Raw genomic sequence first — 17835 nt, 5'->3', positions numbered from 1 at the left:
AGATGGGCTGTAAACTTGACCAGACTGCAGACACTGTGTCCTCCACACTCACCAGTTGACTGCATTGACTTCTCTATCCCTTTCCCATATGCTTTATCACACAGTCACAAACATGTCTAGCAGATGGTAGGTAACAAAGAAAGAAACTGATCAGCTGAGCAAAAAGTGAAAAACCTTGTTCTAAAGGAGGCATCTAAAAACCAACCTCCGCCAACCTCTGATTAGATGGGAATATTTTAAATAATCAAATGACGTGAAACACAAGTAACTTCTTTCATGCCATCCTCAAGAAGCACTGCCCTCTTGTATTACAATATTTAGAATAACAGACCTACGTGGACCTAATGCTATTCTGTTTTCCTAACTCGGAATAATCACAGACTTTCTTAATATCAAAAAATATTGACACAATAATAGAGTGACCAGCAACTCTCAGAGGATGATTTTTCTATCACATTAAACACCAAACAAATGCAGGGCTCTGAGGGTCCACGTTCAGGCGTCAGACTGAACACTCCTATCTCGTGAACATCACAGCAAGAAAATGTTCTAAGTTCGGAAAAAATCCTTTCCTTTTATAAAATCTCTATTTTAATATAAACAACAGAAAGGCTATTTATGCCACTCAATCTGTCTGTCTGGGTAGAAGTCCAAAGAAGTCAGACAAAGGACTTGGGGAAAGTACCTTTGCTGAAAGTACCAACAGTATATACAGCAGGGAAGCCATACACAGGTGTCACTGTTCTTTGCACTGGATATAGCTTCTAAAAAAAAGCAGGCAGCTCTGAAATAGACTAAAAGTTCGGAAAGGCCATATGAGGGAAGAAACAGAACTGAAAAAAGAGGACCTGACTCAAGCACCCACTTTTTCCCGAATCCCAGTGAGGATTTCTGGAATGGCTCAGTTCTGTGAAATCTACATGCAGACATGCACATGCATCTGCAACACCCAATGTACATTTCTATAGGTTAATGGCACAGCAGAGGAAATAAGGGGACAATCCTATCTGGTCTCAATTTCCAAATGATACACCCAGTCTTTAGCGGTGATTTTAAATCTCAAGAAGTTTCACTTTTTACAGCAGGTCATCTCTTGGTATGCTCAACGCTGATTCAAAATATCTGACTTCTGTGAATAGATATGTTTAGAACTTTATTATCTTAACTTTAAAAAAGACTATTAGACTATTAGGAATTCATTCAACGTATTCATGACTCAAAAGGGTTAATGAAGTGTCCCAAGTAACTTCTAGAAGCTGCTTAGTCATTTTAAGAGATCCTGGTACTTGCTGGAGTGTATCGACTCTTGCACCTTCCAACTGGCATATATGTTTAGGTTTTTTTTTTAATTAATGAATTATTTTATTTTTGGCTGTGTGGGTCTTCATTGCTGCACGCGGGCTTTCTCTAGTTGCGGCGAGAGGGGGCTACTCTTCATTGTGGGGCACAGGCTTCTCACTGTGGTGGCTTCTTGTGTTGTGGAGCACAGGCTCTAGGCATGTGGGCTTCAGGAGTTGCAGCACACGGGCTCAGTAGTTGTGGCTCGCGGGCTCTAGAGCGCAGGCTCAGCAGTTGTGGCGCACGGGCTTAGTTGCTCCACGGCATGTGGGATCTTCCCGGACCAGAGCTCGTACCCGTGTCCCTTGCATTGGCAGGTGGATCCTTAACCACTGCGCCACCAGGGAAGTCCCTGTTCATGTTTCTTTTAAAGAGGAGAACAGGCACTGAAACAGCCCTATATAACCTCTAGTTTTGCACTAGTAGGATGCAAATAATAGACTCTGGAAGGGTTATTTTTGTTTTCTTTTTCTCTCCTAATCCTTCTCTACCCTCACACACACACACACACACACACACACACACACACACACACACACGAGCACGCACCATGCCTTATCTGGTTGATATGTTCTCAACTGGTTCTACATTATCAGATGAGATACTCATTGAGGAGCTCATCTGGTCATGTGATGGACTTTCATAAAATATCAAAGAAAAATTAAAGTCCACATTAAAAACTGTTGAAAATAAACATAAACATAATGGTGAAACCTTAATTTTGATTTCTAGAAGTGCTCCAATACTCTTCAAAAACTAAAGCCATTACAGCTGGAAAATGAAATGTATGCATTATATTGTCTGTCTTTCTATTATCTATCTATCTTCTATTTATCTATCTACCTACCATCTATCTGTCTATTATCTATCTATCTATCTGTCTAATATATGTAAAACTGCCCACCAAAACGGCTAAAATTAAGAAGACTACCACTACCAAGTTTTGGTGAGAATATGGAGCAACAAAAATTCTCACATATTTTTTTGATGGGCGTACAGAAAGACACAACCAATCTGGAAAAAAGGCCTAGTGGTTCCCTTCAAAACTAAACATTCACCTACCCTATAACCCAGGGATTCTGCTCCTAGATATTTTCCCAAGAGCAATGAAAACATATGTCCATAGAACAACTGTATAAAATGTTCACAGCAACTCTATTTATAATATCCACAAACCAGAAACAACTTGTGTGTTTCTCAATAGGAGAATGGATGAACACACTGCAGAATATTCCTCCAGTGTAATATTATTCAGCAATAAAAATAAGCAATCCATTGGTACAAGCAGTAAACGGATGGCTCTGACAAAAATGTTATGGTGAACAAAAGAAGCCAGGGTCCATACCGTATGGTTCTATTTATAGGAAGTTCTAGAACAGGCAAGAAAGTAATCTATGGTGGAAAAAATCACAACAGTGGTTTCCCCTAAAGGGTGGGGGCAGGGACTTACTAAGAGGGGCATGAGGGAACTTTCTGGAATGATATTCCGTATCATAATGGGATTTGGGGTTGCATAGGTGAATGCACAGGTCAACACTTAAGATTTGGGTATTTCCTTGTATGTAAATTTTCCTATGAGAAAGAAATCAAACAAATATTGAACACTAATTAATGATACACATGCTGCAGTATTAGGAAGAAAGGGAACTGATACCTGATACGTGCTTTAAATTTCATTGAAAAATAAGATGGATTAATGGATGGATAGAAGAATGAATGAACTGATGGATAAGTAATAAAGCAACTATAGTAAAATGTTAATTGTAGAATCTCAGTGGCCTGCATGGGGTATTCCCTGTAAATTCTTTCACTTTTTTAATGGCCAAACGTTTTCACAAAATAAGATAGAAAAAATCTATTATAGTCCCATAATGGCATCATTTAAAATTCTATTTTCAGGATCATTATATAAGCAAAGAGGAACTAAGAAGCTTTTTTTCAAGAGTGAAAAAGATTAAACTTTTGCAAGTAGGTTCAAATATCAAATAAACACTGTATTTCACACCTACTTTGGAGTGAATGAAGCCCCTAGTTGATGCCTAAGGAGAACAAAGGCATCTGTAAATCCAAACATACATGAAGGGCTGTTTCGAAAATAACCACATCCTTCCCTACCCGTGACTGTCCAATTGCTGGGTTCTAACAGGTTTCTCTTGTTACATAAACAGTTGGCCAAATACTAATGGGCTCCAAACACAAACCAGAAGATTCTCCCAGGCCCAGCTGGGTGTAACCCCAACTCCCGCCCTGCTTGACTGGTCCTCCCTCAGGAAATCATGAGAGTTACTAGTGAGAGCCCCTTACAGCTGCTACACATGTGCATCCCACACACCACCAAGCCCAGGAGATGCTCTTAGGAGATGCCTGGAAGTGTATGTTCAGGGTGGCTTTCCAGGGCTCAAAGGCCAACAGGTACCACACAGCAGGTATTTTGTCTTTCTCCATACAAACGACCAGGACCATCCAGAGCCCCCTTATTACTGGTAAAATGCCATGAGGATCAAAATTGCGTGAAATTCTAATTTAATCCTCCAAGTCAGAAAGCAGCCTAGTGTGAGGGTGAAGGCCAGGCTGCCCAGTGCTGCACGGTGGACTCTGTCACTCACTGTGTGACTTTGGGTAAATGGTTTAACTCCTTTGTGCCTCACATTCCTCTTCTATAAAATGAGACTGATATTTACAGCTTGCAGGATTGATGTGCAGATTAAATTAAGATAATCCATCAAGGGACTTCCCTGGTGGTGCAGTGGTTAAGAATCCGCCTGCCGATGCAAGGGACACGGGTTCGAGCCCCGGTCCGGGAAGATCCCACATGCCGCAGAGCAACTAAGCCTGTGTGCCACAACTACTGAGCCTGTGCTGTAGAGCTCGCGAGCCACAACTACTGAGCCCGCGAACCACAACTACTGAGCCCGCGAACCACAACTACTGAAGCCCACGCGCCTAGAGCCCATGCTCTGCAGCAAGAGAAACCACCGCAATAAGAAGCCCGCGCACCGCGACGAAGAGCTGCCCCCCACCCCGTCGCCGCAACTAGAGAAAGCCCTCGTGCAGCAAGGAAGACCCAACGCAGCCAAAAATAAAATAATAAATAATAAAAATTAATTATATATAAAAAAAAGATAATCCATCAAAGTGCTCAGCATCATGCCTGGCAAGTAATCAGCGCCAAGTACCTGTTAGCTAATCATCCTGATGACTTTTTTATGTCTAAGTGAGTGAAGCTGAGAGTGCCTGTCAGTATTACACTGATTTAACATGAAGTATAAGAGAGAGATTGCAAATATTGATCATTCAAAGAATGTAGTAAACCTCAGTTGTCAAAAGGAACGTCACTTCTAGGTTCTCAGGGTCAAAACAACAAAACTCGGGCTTCCCTGGTGGCGCAGTGGTTGAGAGTCCGCCTGCCAATGCAGGGGACACGGGTTCGTGCCCCAGTCCAGGAAGATCCCACATGCCGCGGAGCGGCTGGGCCTGTGAGCCATGGCTGCTGAGCCTGCACGTCCAGAGCCTGTGCTCCACAATGGGAGAGGCCACAACAGCGAGAGGCCCACATACGGAAAAAAAAAAAAAAAAAAAAGAAGAGATCTCAGAGAGTTCCCTCACCCGTTCTGCTACGTGAGGACACAGCAGAAAGATGGCCATCTACGAATCAGAAGTGGGCTCTCACCAGGCATCGCATCTGCAAACACCTTGATCTTGGACTTCCCAGCCTCCCAAACTGTGAGAAATAAACTGCTGCTGTTTATAAGCCAACCAGTCTATGGTATTGTTACAGCTGCTTGGATGGACTAAGACACCCCCTTTTAGTCTTTATTTCAGAAGAAAGTATGATCAATATCCCTGCAATGTACTCATCCAAATCATTAATAAAATATTATTAGAAATCAACTATAAATTATAAATAATCAAACAAATTAAGAATAGGCAAATAAATAGAATGTTAATAATAAAATAGAGACCCAAGTTACACATGCTTTAATTCTCTCTGTTAAGATAGATTTCCATTAACAAATGCTTGCTGTTGACCCTTCTCTCTTAAGAGGAGAGATCTAAGTGCTAACTGTGGGGCTGAGGAAACAAAGCACAACCACACTCGACTACAACCGGTACAAAGTCATCCATGAGACTGCTACTAATTACTGGTTTGAAATCAGAGGTCTTACTAATGTGATTCACCTTATGGATTGAGGCTAGCTTTCATCAAAGCATTTATGTCTTTAGTTCAGCTCTGTCAAAATTACATTAAAAATCTTTCCTTCAATATGAATTCAATAATTTTTCTATTCGAATTCTGAGCTCTAAGAAATCTAGGCAAATGAAATGTTCATTTGACTTGGACATGGTTGCCTCTTCTCATTACACTCAGGCTTCTCTATCCCTGTGGGGTACAGCTCAAAACAAAACAAATAAGAAACAAACCAATCTTTTACAAACTCAGTATTCACTTCCAAGTTAATTTCTCCTAAGCCAGCTTTTCCAACACCACTGGCCACTTCCCACAATCCCCAAAGATCTTGCCAGTTCTCATATTTGAGTATGTTTATATGTTTTATACAAAGTTAAGCTTCAATTAAGGGCTCAAACTATTTGAACATATTAAATCCATATTTGATCATCTTACCACCCCACCCTTTGTAAGTACTGTGAGTTTTACCTAATTGTTTCTGCAACTATTATTCAGAGCTTCAGCTGATACTGGAAATCGCTACAGAACCAACACTGTCCAACCAATGCTGTCCCTGCTTCAATATTTGATCACCAAAAGGACGTGTCTTACCTGACTTACAACTTTGAGGAGCACTAAGTGATGTTCTGTGTGCTTATGCTCTCTCAAATACAATTTCCTGTGGTCTACTGTGGACAAATCCTCGAAATTTCTAGAAATAAACATCATAGACAACTTACAGCTGTATTTTAGTCATGCAACTGTTAACGGTTTCATGTTACTCAAGAGATTCTTGCCTAATTACATTAAAGTACCTTGGTGATGTCCTTAATTTATTTTTCCATTTCTTCTTCAATTGGATTGTAAAATGTGAAAAAGTAAGCACCCCTAAAGAATCAAGCTTACCCCAAAATATACTGTCTCCTCCACAGCACCCTTTTTTCGTCTAACAAGTGTTTAGCATACTGTCTTCATACGGTAGACATTTCACATTTAGGATTTTAAGAATGGAAAAGGGGAGCATGGCTGTGAGTGAAGGGAAGTGAGGATGTACAACCATCACCCAGGGGACAAGGATGGAACATTCTAGCCGGAGGGGATGATCTCAACCCGGCGAAGAACGGAGCTAAAGCTGGAACAGGCATGTGAGGAAAGGCCAGACGTCATAATTTCGATGCCATACTTTGGGCAACGGGAAAAGAGTTAACGTGTCTCTGCAGGAGAGAAACATGAATTAAAATGGTGTTTGAAGAGGGCCACGTGGAAAGAGCCTGGGTTGAAAGAACAGACTGAAACAGAGGGAGAAAGACACGCTGCTTTGCACAAGTACCTGGGAGGGAAAATGAAGAGAGATGAGTGAAGGAATGTTGGTGAGATGGGAGGGGAAGGCAAGGATGATGCCTTAACAGGAGGCAAGGTCTTCGGCCTGCAAATAAGGGAGTCATTCTCTCCCTTTCTCCCATCTTTGTTTACCTTTAGGCTAAAGCCCTGAAATCCAGATGGTTCAAGCTTCTGTCCATTCTTGGGTCTCTCCTCAGGAGGAGACACTTCATTATCCTTCCCCTCCTCCCATCCCCACATCACTCCACCAAGTCGCCAGCGACCCCCGCAGTGGTGGCTCCCTTCTCTGGGCTAAGGGTGAACGTTAGCCTTTTGCTCCCAGCGGGATAGGAACTGCAGGAGACCAAGCAGTCTCCCTCTCCCTGCATTCTGCAATCGGGGCAGCGTCGAGGATTATCTGGGTGTTTCCATACTGCTCTGTCCTCCAAGTGCAGGAGGCGTCTTTTTTTTTTTTTAATTTTACTGGAGTCTAGCTGCTTTACAATGTTGTGTTAGTTTCTGCTGTACAGCAAGGTGAATCAGCTGTACATACACATATATCCCCTCTTCTTGGATTTCCTTCCCATTTAGGTCACCACAGAGCATTAGGGTTCCCTGAGCTATACAGTAGGTTCTCATTAGTTCTCCATTTTGTGTGTAGTAGTATATACATGTCAATCCCAATCTCCCAATTCATCCCACCCCCCTTCCCTGCGGGCGGCATCCTTAATGGCTCCCGTGGTCCCAGGCCCCCGAGCTGGTGGGGCTCACTGGCCCAAGAGAGGCAGAGAAACATCAAGGGGATGTGCTGAGCCTCTGAGACAACACTGGAGGCCGTTCCACGTTGGGGGTCCCCTATCATTTTATTATACGATGGCTTCGGGGCTGATGGTGACATTCAGTCGTAACTTTCTTTGACCTCATTTAGTTACCGACAGGTATGTTTCAACAAAGATTAGAGCCAAGTTTAAAAGGAAGCCAAATTTCTAAAAGAGGCTACCGCTTCTCCCTGCAGGTGTGAGCAATCCCCGTGCTAGAAGGAACACCGATAATTGGATGCACCTTGCTTACAAATAAAAGTCACAGCCCACTGGGCTCCTCTGGAAAAAAATAGTTATTTTGGTGGTGATGGTGGGAAGGCCCTTAAGGCTCTCCCCAAGGGCCCCCAACAGGGTTCCAATTCGGCAGAATTTTGTTAAACAGATGCAAAAAGCCTCCAAATGATATCTTCAGCAGCTTGGTCCCCCAAAGTGGTCCAGGCTGTACCATTACCCTGGCTGTATGGGTGCATCTCCTCTCACAGTCCTTGGGGGTCGGTCTCTGTATTGGTTTCCTATTGCTAACATAGAAAAGTACCACAACTCAGTGGCTTAAAATAACATGAATTTACTATCCTATAGTTCTGGAGGTCAGAAGCCCCAAATCAGCATCACGGAGCTAAAGCAAAGATGTTGGCAAGGCAGCATTCCTTCTGGAAGCCCTAGGGGAGAATCCATTTCCTCGCATTTTGCAGCGTCCAGAGGCCGCCTGCATTCCCTGGCACTGTCTTCATGGCCAGCAGTGAAACATCTTCACTGTCTCTGGCTCTGACCCTCTGCTTGTGTTGTCACATCTCCTTCTCTGACTCTGATCTTTCTGCCTCCCTTTTATAATCTTGATAATCTTCCCATCTGAAGATCCTTGATTAGCTCTGCAAAGTCCCTCTTCTCATGTAAAGCGCTACTGTATTCTCTGGTTCCAGAGATTAGGACATGGACACCTTTGGAGGCCATGACTCTACCTTCCCCAGGGTCTGTGCGGCTAGAGAACACCATTATCTGAGGTCCCCTCACTTCTTTGGGCCTGGGTTTCCTCACCTACAGAACAAGAAGTATAAACTTGACCAAGAAGCGCCTTCTGATACTATATAAACGCATCTACCTGGATCTAAAGACATCTACATAAATGTGCTCTATATATGCACCCTTAAAATTACCAACTGTATGGATTATAAGGTAGAGAAAGGATCTAAGGGGACACCCAGATTTTGAGTCCAGCTGATAGAGAACTTAAGGTAAGCTGGACTGGAGAAGGAGGCTGGCAGCTGAGGAGTTTGAGGTCAGCTTCGTGCACTGAATGGAGACATCCAGTAGCTTGTTGGACAGAAGGAACTAGAGCTATGACACCAGGTCAAGGCAAGAGAGAGAAAAGTTGGAGTCATCCACGTAATAGGGTTTAATTACTGGAATCTCTATGGGTTAATAGATCCTGCAAGGGGTAAATGAAAGAAAAATGGGCAAGTGTTTGCAGCCTCACTTTTATCTGAGAGGAAGAGGAGCTGGCAAACATTTCAAACAGAGGCTTGATCAGAGGAAGGTGGAGTCGCCTTAAATACACGGAATAAACTGTTTATTTTAAGGGAACGTATTATGAAACCCTTTCTAAAGTGGTTAATTGCCTCAAATGTTGCCTGTTTACAAGTTTGACTTTACAAAAGTACGTAATGATTTTCTGAATGCAGGGCATACCACTGGGTCACAATATAGAATTTTTAAGAACGATTACTTCTTATAATGAATTGGTCTATTTAGGGTGCTGATGCTTAAGTTAAAAAGTACTTTTAAAATACATTCACTTCCGTTTTTGCTGGAACTGAATAATTTAGCCAGGACTGTGGTCTTTAAGGGTCCTGAAGTCATATATAAAAGCAAACTATAAAAGCATTATTGATGTATATGTGTTATCACAGGGCAAATTCTTCCAACTAGATTTCTGAAATGTTTTTATATTCAACTTTTCCTTCAATATACAGTATTATACACGTCTGTTGTCTGTCCAACTTATTTCCGTGTGCTTTTTTAGTAAACAGTATTTAATAGAACTACTAAATTAGCATTTGCCAACAATAATGAAAATAAACAGATTTACAGACATATCAGTAATTTGTTTAAAATGAAGGCTTGATTAAAACTGAGAAAGTACCTTCATTTGCAAGCTAATAGTTCGGAAATCCATGCAATATTTTCTTTCTTTTGGTTAGATTTCTAAGCTAATAAGCTGTATGTTACCAAGTATTACAGGACAAGTACAAATAGGATACAAAAATAATTCTTAAACTCATCTCAAAGACTTTGCCAGAAATTCCCTAGACATTGCTGTTGCTTCTGCATAGAATTCCCACACCTGGTGTGCAAGGAAGTCCAGGGGTCTTGGCAAGTTCAAGTCCTGCAGTTTCCCAGGATGTGAGCCCATGAGTTTTATTTAGATGTTATGCTCTTAATATACTGTCAGCATAAGTCATGCCTGTTGGATGACCCTCCTGATAGCTTACATCCCTTCCTGGTCTTTCAACTGATCACGATGTTCTAAAAACTGAAATTTGAATTTGGCCAGGAATAGACCTTTTGCAGAGAAGAGAGACAGCCAACCATTCACCTCAAATGTTATGATAGATTGTAGCTTTTCTGAGAGGAACAAAAAAATAGCACATCATTGCAAAATACTTTACTGTTAGAGAATGCGCAGCAACCTAGCTCTGACCTTTCTTCTGGCACATAAAGAGAGTGCTGGGGTTCAAGAATACATCTCATAGAGCACGTCTGCACAGCTTACCACTCTTTAAGTAGGGGCTCCCTCTATCAAGCTGGCCTTAGTGCACAGTTGTGTAAGAAGTGGAGAAAGTCAGAATTAGTAGATACTTGTGAATAACGGTTTCTATAAATTCCCAGAAAAAAAATTAGATACCATGACCACTTCAGGGCAACTCAAATGAAAACACTTCATAAAAACACGCAATCATATGCTGGAGCTGGTTCAAATTCATGACCAGCAACGCCAAGCCTCATGGTGACAGCTAACTGTTGCCTTTGAAATCCCTTTGCTGATTCAAAGCAGCTACAGTAGGAAGAGCCAAACTTTAAATTTTATCTTGAATATATAAAGAGCAAAGTGATGCCGAGAAATTTTGCACATGTTAGTTTCCTCTGACATAACAAAAAGGAAGGTGTCGGGCTTCCCTGGTGGCGCAGTGGTGGAGAGTCCGCCTGCCGATGCAGGGGACACGGGTTCGTGCCCCGGTCCGGGAAGATCCCACATGCTGCGGAGCGGCTGGGCCCGTGAGCCATGGCCGCTGAGCCTGCGCGTCTGGAGCCTGTGCTCCGCAACGGGAGAGGCCACAACAGTGAGAGGCCCGCGTGCCGCATAAAAAAAAGAAAAAAAAAAAAAAAAAAAAAGGAAGGTGTCATTTAGGCCTAGGAATCTAATTGTGGTGCTCTGGCCTATGATTTACGTGTTTGAGGTCTCTAAGTAGTTTTTCCTAATCTAAATTTGGTTGGTGCATAACATCTACGAGAGCACAATGCATGTTCAAAGTGCATGATTCATAGGGACTTCCCTGGAGGTCCAGTGGTTAGGACTCCACACTTCCACTGCAGGGGCCATGGGTTTGATCCCTGGTCAGGGAACTAAGATACCACAAGCTGTGCAGCCAAAAAAAAAAGTACGACTCATGGAACAGTTTCTACAATAAAAGCAAAACTCTTACAAATTAGGTTTCCGGGCAGGTAAGCATGAAGTTTTTTTCTTAAAGTGTCTGCACGGTGCCCTTTAGTGTATGCACTAGCTGTCTTCAATCCTTTACTCCTTCTTTCAACACAACCTGAGCACCAGCTCTGTGCAAAACCCTCTACAACCTGCTGCGGAAAATGCAAAGTGAAATCAGAGATAGCATTTGTCTTCATTGTGTATGTGATCCCGGAGAGCAGAGAAGACATGAATTTTAAAACGATGTTACAAGATAAGTGTCAAAATGGTTTGAAGAACTCAGTGGGGTGAAGGCGACCTTCTAAAATCAAAGGAGCGATTGTCCATTCCCTGAAAACACGGTACTAGCTCAAAATCCAGATGCCAGGTAGTGAGACCCTGAATCCTGGCAGAGCTCCTGGGCTCAGCTCTTTAAAAAGCCATCCTACCCAAACAAGGAAGTAATCCTGGGGAAAAATATTCCAAGATACTTGATCTCCCACTACAAACACACAATATACTAAGGTACTCCTAGCTGTGCAGAAATATCTCACAGGTTGACTTTTTCTCACTCACTGCACATAATATTCCGTTTCTGAGACTTTCGTTACCAGATAAGATATTTAGCAGCAAGCTCTCTGCAAAATGTGGTGTTTGACCTAGACCTAGTAGGTTTTTTTCATGACTTTTTTGTTCCAGTTAAGGCTATGCCTTCCCCTATTTAATAAGTGCACAAACTTAATGTTCCCATATCCCTATTCCAAGTGCAAAACAAAAAATTCCACCCATTCTTTGGAATTAATGGCCTTGTTGAAACACAAATATCATATTCATTGAAATAGCTGATTCAAAGACCAGTAGGGGATTAATGAAAGAGGCTACAATTCAACACTGATGAGCTAATGTCCTAAACATTCATTTCCTACATGAAGAGACAGTCTTTTCTGTACCTTGCCAATGTTCCCCCTTCCGTAATATACATTACTAAATTTATACACAATTCAGAATGGTCTTGTTCCATCACAGCTATAGAAAAAGCGACGCATGAAAGAGACGCCAGCAAATGATACAGCAAGCGATGAATATGAAAACCTTGAATTCAACATGTAGGTAACAAACCAAACCCCAACCGACTGTGGGTAGAAACTCCCTTCCCTGTCTCAACATGAGAGGTGGAAAACCACCAGGGTTCTCTGCTCCCAGGCACTCCCGGGCTCTGGGTTCTGAATATTTGCCATAAGGAAAGAGGGCGAGCATATGGAAAAGGGCGTAAGGCAGGGTCCTAGCAAGAGGATGGAGCGAGCTGGGATGGAGCGCTCCCCGTGCATTCCGTCTGCTGGGCGGACTTCACAGAACACACACCTTCCCCTCGAGGAAAGGACGCGGGCAAGGAGTCTGGGGGTCGGGGTGCGGGTGAGGGTCTCCAGGGCTGCAGGGAAACCCTCCCGGGAGACCAGAGAGGCCCAGCGAGGCCCGGCATTGGTGTCCTGTGTGAACGCCAGATGTGCATCTACGGCGGCCCCACTCACCCTTTCGAAAAGCCAGGCAACAGAGAAGCACTCGATTTAAACCGCACAAACCCGTGCAAAGGAAGCTTCGGGCTTCCCCCCCAAACAAATTCTTATTTTGAAAACAAAAGACAGGCTCGTGGCCATTCTCAGAAGCGAGTACATTCCTCCCAGGGCTGGAAAGCATATTTGCAGAGGCCAAAGATTAGACAAAAGCCTTGAGCTGGCGACACAGCCGTGGAAATGATTTTTTTTAAAAAATTGATTAGGGCCTCCCAGTTCCAATTCTTTCTCCCCTTCCGGGGATGACTCCTGGGCCGCCGAGCAGAGCCCTTAAGGCCTGTTAAAGACGTCGCATTGGGAGGGGGAGGAGACCCCGAAACTTTCCCAAACTGCGGCAGGCTGGAGGCGGGCAGCGGCCGCGGACCTCGGGGTCCCGGGGCGCAGGGGGCACCCCAGGGGCGGCGGCCACCCCCTCGGCCGCCGCAACAAAAGGGCCGAGCGTAGCCTTCGCGATCGGGCTTCGAGAACCGAGAACCGAGCCCCGAGGTGGGGAGCGGGCGATGGCGACCCGGGGGCTGCCGTTCTCGCCCGGGCTTAGGAGGAGATGGAGTCGCGTGTCCGCGGCGCGCATAAAGGACCCTCGGATGCATCCACACCAGCCACGCGAGGCGGCAACAACTGATGCCACCCGCACCCCGGCGGCCCGCGGCCGCCCGGGAGCGTCTGCCCGGGTATCTCGGCGCCCCCGGGCGGCGCCGCCCCCTCGGGAGCGCGACGCTGGGGCTGCAGGCCCGGTGGCGGCGGCTCGGGCTCGGACGGCCGCAGCGACACAATGCGGCCCCGGAGCCCCGCCGCCGCCTCTGCCGCAGGCCCGCGGCCGACACAAAGCCCGCCGCCGCGCACCGACCTTGGGTTCTGGCGCCGGGTTCCCGCAGCGTCTTGGTCACCGCCTTCCAGACGTTGCAGCCCAGCAGGCAAAGCAGGAGCGCCGCCGACCTGCTCATCTCCGCGCCGCAGGGCCCCGGGCGGCGCGGGCTGGCCGACCACCGGCTCGGAGCGGCGCGTCAGGGGCAGCCGGCCGCCGCGCCTCCCTCCATAACGCCTGGCTCCGCGCGCGCCGGGCCCGCCGCCCGATTGGCCGCGCCCCCGCCCGGCGCGGCGCCGGGCCCCGCAGCCCACGGCCGCTCCCGCCTCCGCGCGCCCCGGTGGGTTTCCCCGAAAGAGCCGCCGCCGCGCCTCCGCCTCCTCCTTAACCCCTTCGCGCCCCGCCCGCGGCGGCGCCCAGGCCCCGGGCCGTGGTGCCACCTGGCGGCCGCGCGCCCACGTGCCCCGCCCGCCCGAGCGGCCACCCCCTCGGGTCCGCCCCGCGCGCCCCCCTGTCTCCCGGGAGCAGTGAACGCGACCTTGGCGTCCAGACCGCCCCGCCGCCCCCCTACCCCGCCTCTTGGGAAAAACAGTAGCTGCCTTTCAGGCCGAAACCCTCGCACCAGGTTAGGTGATGGCCCGCTCGGTTTGCACAGGAGCACGGCATCCTGCAGCTCTTCCTGTCCCGATCCACCCAGGAACCCCAGGGGAGATCTGACACCCAACGCCGAAGGTCGGCGGGAACAGAATCCCCCAGCCCGAGTACACCGTACGTTGGCGGCCCTCGGCGCCTGAGTGTTGACAGGCGAACATCTCCAGGTTGTGTTGGGCTTGGATGTTTCTAGAAGGTTACGGTGGGGAGGAAATTTACACTTATTGAGGCCCTAAGTACTTGTTATTTCGCACTTTTGTCTTCATGAGGTAGGTATTGCTATCCCCATTTACAGAGGAGAAAATCGAAGCTAGGGAGGGTTAAGGAATTTGTCCTTAGCAAGTAGCTGGTGGGTGACAGAGCCAAGGTTCGAATAAGACAGTCATCCTGGCCCCAGGGTTGAAGCTCTCCGCTACCGAGAACCTCAGGCTTCCTTGAAGCTCAGGTACCCACCCACCAACTTCCATTCTTTAACTCCCTCTTGTCTGTGTACCTTCCTCCATATAGCCCTCATGTCCCCCTGACTCTCTCCACCCCGTCTCCCAACCTGCACTGCAGGGACCCTGGGACCTCTGCCCGGGACCCCCGATCTGGGGAAATTCACACCAGGCTCACTAGAGGCTCCAGAAAGGTAAGCCAGAGGAGGGTTATTATTGTATTTTTATAATTGGGCATTAAGGTATGGCAGGCACTGTACCAAAAAGAGAATGAAGCATGGCGCTTGCCCAGTTGGCTTATTAGAGACAAGTCATTGTGAGACACAATAAAACCAGGAGGAGGGGAAGCCCCTGTGGGTGTTACTGGCACCAAGGCTGCAATTAGTGCAAATTGGGCACCTGCACAGGGTGGCAGGTAGTCGGGAAGGTGGAAAAGAAGACCCACAATTAGGGACTGCCTGATGCCTCTTCCTCTAACTTCCAGTGTCAAAGCCTTAGGGTAATTCCAGGGTCCACATCAGAGCCACGGGAGGGGAACATAGAGAGGACCATGCGGATCAGTCCGTCCTCAAGTCCAGCTTGGGTTCCTGCCCCCAGGAGCACAAAGAGTCCAGGCCAGCTAGCTTGCTTGGTGAAGGATGGCTTTTGGAGCAGGGCGGACCCAAAGTTTTCAAATCACTTTCTTGGGGTAAGGGGCTGCTTCTAAGAGAAGTGACATTAAGCCCAACCCGGAGCTGAAACTTCTCACTTCATATCTTTTGAGGATGTGCCTTTGTCAGGGATGTTGATTATAAGAGACAGCACTAGCCTGAGCAAAATAATAATGATAACGAGAATAATCGAAAACCAGGTTATTATTGGGAGAGCACCTGGGACTCCTACAGAATCCTGGGTGCCGAAGTGTCAGGTCTCATGAGGGAACCAAGGACACTATTATATTTGGAGTTCCTAGTATTATATATGCCACTCTCATTGGACTGGAGGTATTTCCTCATGACAACCTACTTGGGTGGTATTATTATTCCTGTTTTACAGATGAACAAACTGAGGCTCAGTGACAAATAATTTGCCCATAGTATCTGGGTCTGATGACAGCAAACTCAAATTCCCTCCAAGAATAAATCTCATGCAAATGACTCAGGTTACCTCTAGCTGTGTCCACATTGTTTTAAAAATGGGTTCTAATCACAGTAAAGTCTGAATCCAGTTAATAGTATCTAATGAATGGTATTGTGGCAATGTCAATTTCCTGGTTTTGATAATGTACTATAGTTATATAAAATGTTACAACTGGGGGATGCTGTGGGGGGGAGCCAGGTGCAGGGTGTAAGGGACCTCTCTGCACCATTTTTATAACTTCTTATGAGTCTATCATTATTCAAAATAAAATTTTAAAAAAGCAAAAAACCTTGTTCTATACCATTTTCCCCCCTAAGCTTCACTGTTCACCCAAAACACTGGTATTTGGGGTCCTATATCTATTCTAGTATAGAGATCTAGAACTTTTAAGAGTGGGAGAAGTCTAAGTAAACACTAAGTGTGAGTCTATTCAAGTTTGGGTCACAATCAGGACTTGTAGATGCTCAAGATAATGGTTGTCATTATTATGCATGTGACAAAATTTCTGTGGATGACATGGCAGTTTAGAAACAGTTTATATACCTTGATAGCAACGCTGAGGCTTGTACAGTTTCGGAACGACCAGTCCCATCCCATCTTGCAGATGAAACAGAAGGAGGTTAAATACTTTGCACAGTGAACCATCTCAAAGCCAAAAAGAGAGCTGAGGCCCCCATGAGCATTGGCTCCCCACGTGGATGTTTTCCAGCTACTTGGGTGGGAGGCTAAGAAAGTACAAATTGTGCAAAATCACATAAACAACTGCACTGTGCATATCATCTGCCTAGAATTATGTAAGAATTAAATAATCACCCTTCTCCTCTACTGGAATAAAAGAATATGGTTTACCTTTTCTCCTGTTCCAGAAACCAGACTCCCACTTAGTAACTGGGGTGGGGGGGTGGGGGAATAAATCACTGCTTGGGAGGGAGTGTTTGCAGAACAATGGAAATCAGAAGTGTTCTTTCCTTCTAGAACTTTTCCTGTTGCTCTTATTAAAATCTCACATTGTTTGACTAAAGATGAATTATGACTGTACTTACTTGAAATTGCTTAGAAGTTGCCTGCCTGTACATTTCATTTCAATTTTCGAGTTCTCTGCCAAAAGCAGTGATGCCATATACAAAACTTTTCCTGGCTGAGTTTTTCCAGAAACCTTGATGTCAGAGGCTCTGTGTCAAGGTTTCTTAGGCCAAGATTATTTCTTCCATTGAAATCTTTCCTGATGTTGCTGCCCATGTGGTGGAATGTTAATTGTCTGAATTTATTTCAAGAGGCGTTGTCCTTTCTCCTCCTGCCCTCCTGTTCCCCTTCATCTGCCCCTGAGTAAGAAGCTGCCTGTGAATAACAAATTTAGTATGAGGTTTGTACAGATCAGGAAGTGTGTCATGGACATTCCAACTCCTGTTTGCTGTTGCTTTTATTAAAGTTAGATAAAATGTAGCCAGAGGTGGAAATTGGAAGGGCTCAGCATTTTTTTAGAACCTGTTGGCCATCCATTTGCAAAAGACAAAGGAGAAAGGTAAAGAAATTACTGAAAAGGAATTGATGTGTCCCATTAACCATAACACTCCCACGTTCCCCTCTATTGGTGAGTCACACCCACATCAATCCATGTGACTTTCCAACAAGATCTTCTTTCAGCTTCATGTGAGAAGTTGCAAATGTGTATTAGCCTACAAGAGTGAATCTCTGGCAGTGTGATTTCAGATCCCCTGTATGACTGTTCTTTGCATGCCCCGGAGTCACTAGAAGACTGTGGGATGCATCAATAGGTCTTGGCCGTTGAGAAGGATATTCAAAGGCTGGTGGCTACCTGAGAATCTGGTTGCCTGTTCCATTAGAGCAAGGAGAATCTTCCAGTTCAACCCTTTGCTGGCCATGGAATCACTGTCATAGAGTCAAGGAGGGCTCGAGGAAAGTAGG

General features: G+C 45.6%; 1 protein-coding gene across 1 annotated transcript in view; it reads right to left on the bottom strand.

Annotated features, from left to right (window-relative positions):
- The window catches only part of FAM171A1 (family with sequence similarity 171 member A1), a 129027-nt gene extending 115060 nt beyond the window's left edge, over positions 1-13967 (bottom strand). The window contains exon 1 of the mRNA XM_082618463.1: positions 13745-13967. Within this exon, the coding sequence (XP_082474589.1) occupies positions 13745-13841 (97 nt within the window). The 5' untranslated portion in view covers positions 13842-13967. The remainder of the gene's footprint in view (positions 1-13744) is intronic.
- Positions 13968-17835: the final 3868 nt, after the last annotated feature.

Source organism: Mesoplodon mirus (assembly GCF_964341445.2).
Source record: "Mesoplodon mirus genome assembly, chromosome: 4".
Lineage (NCBI taxonomy): Eukaryota > Metazoa > Chordata > Mammalia > Artiodactyla > Ziphiidae > Mesoplodon > Mesoplodon mirus.
The sequence above is the reverse complement of the archived record's forward strand: the minus strand, read 5'-3'. Positions and strand labels throughout refer to the sequence as shown.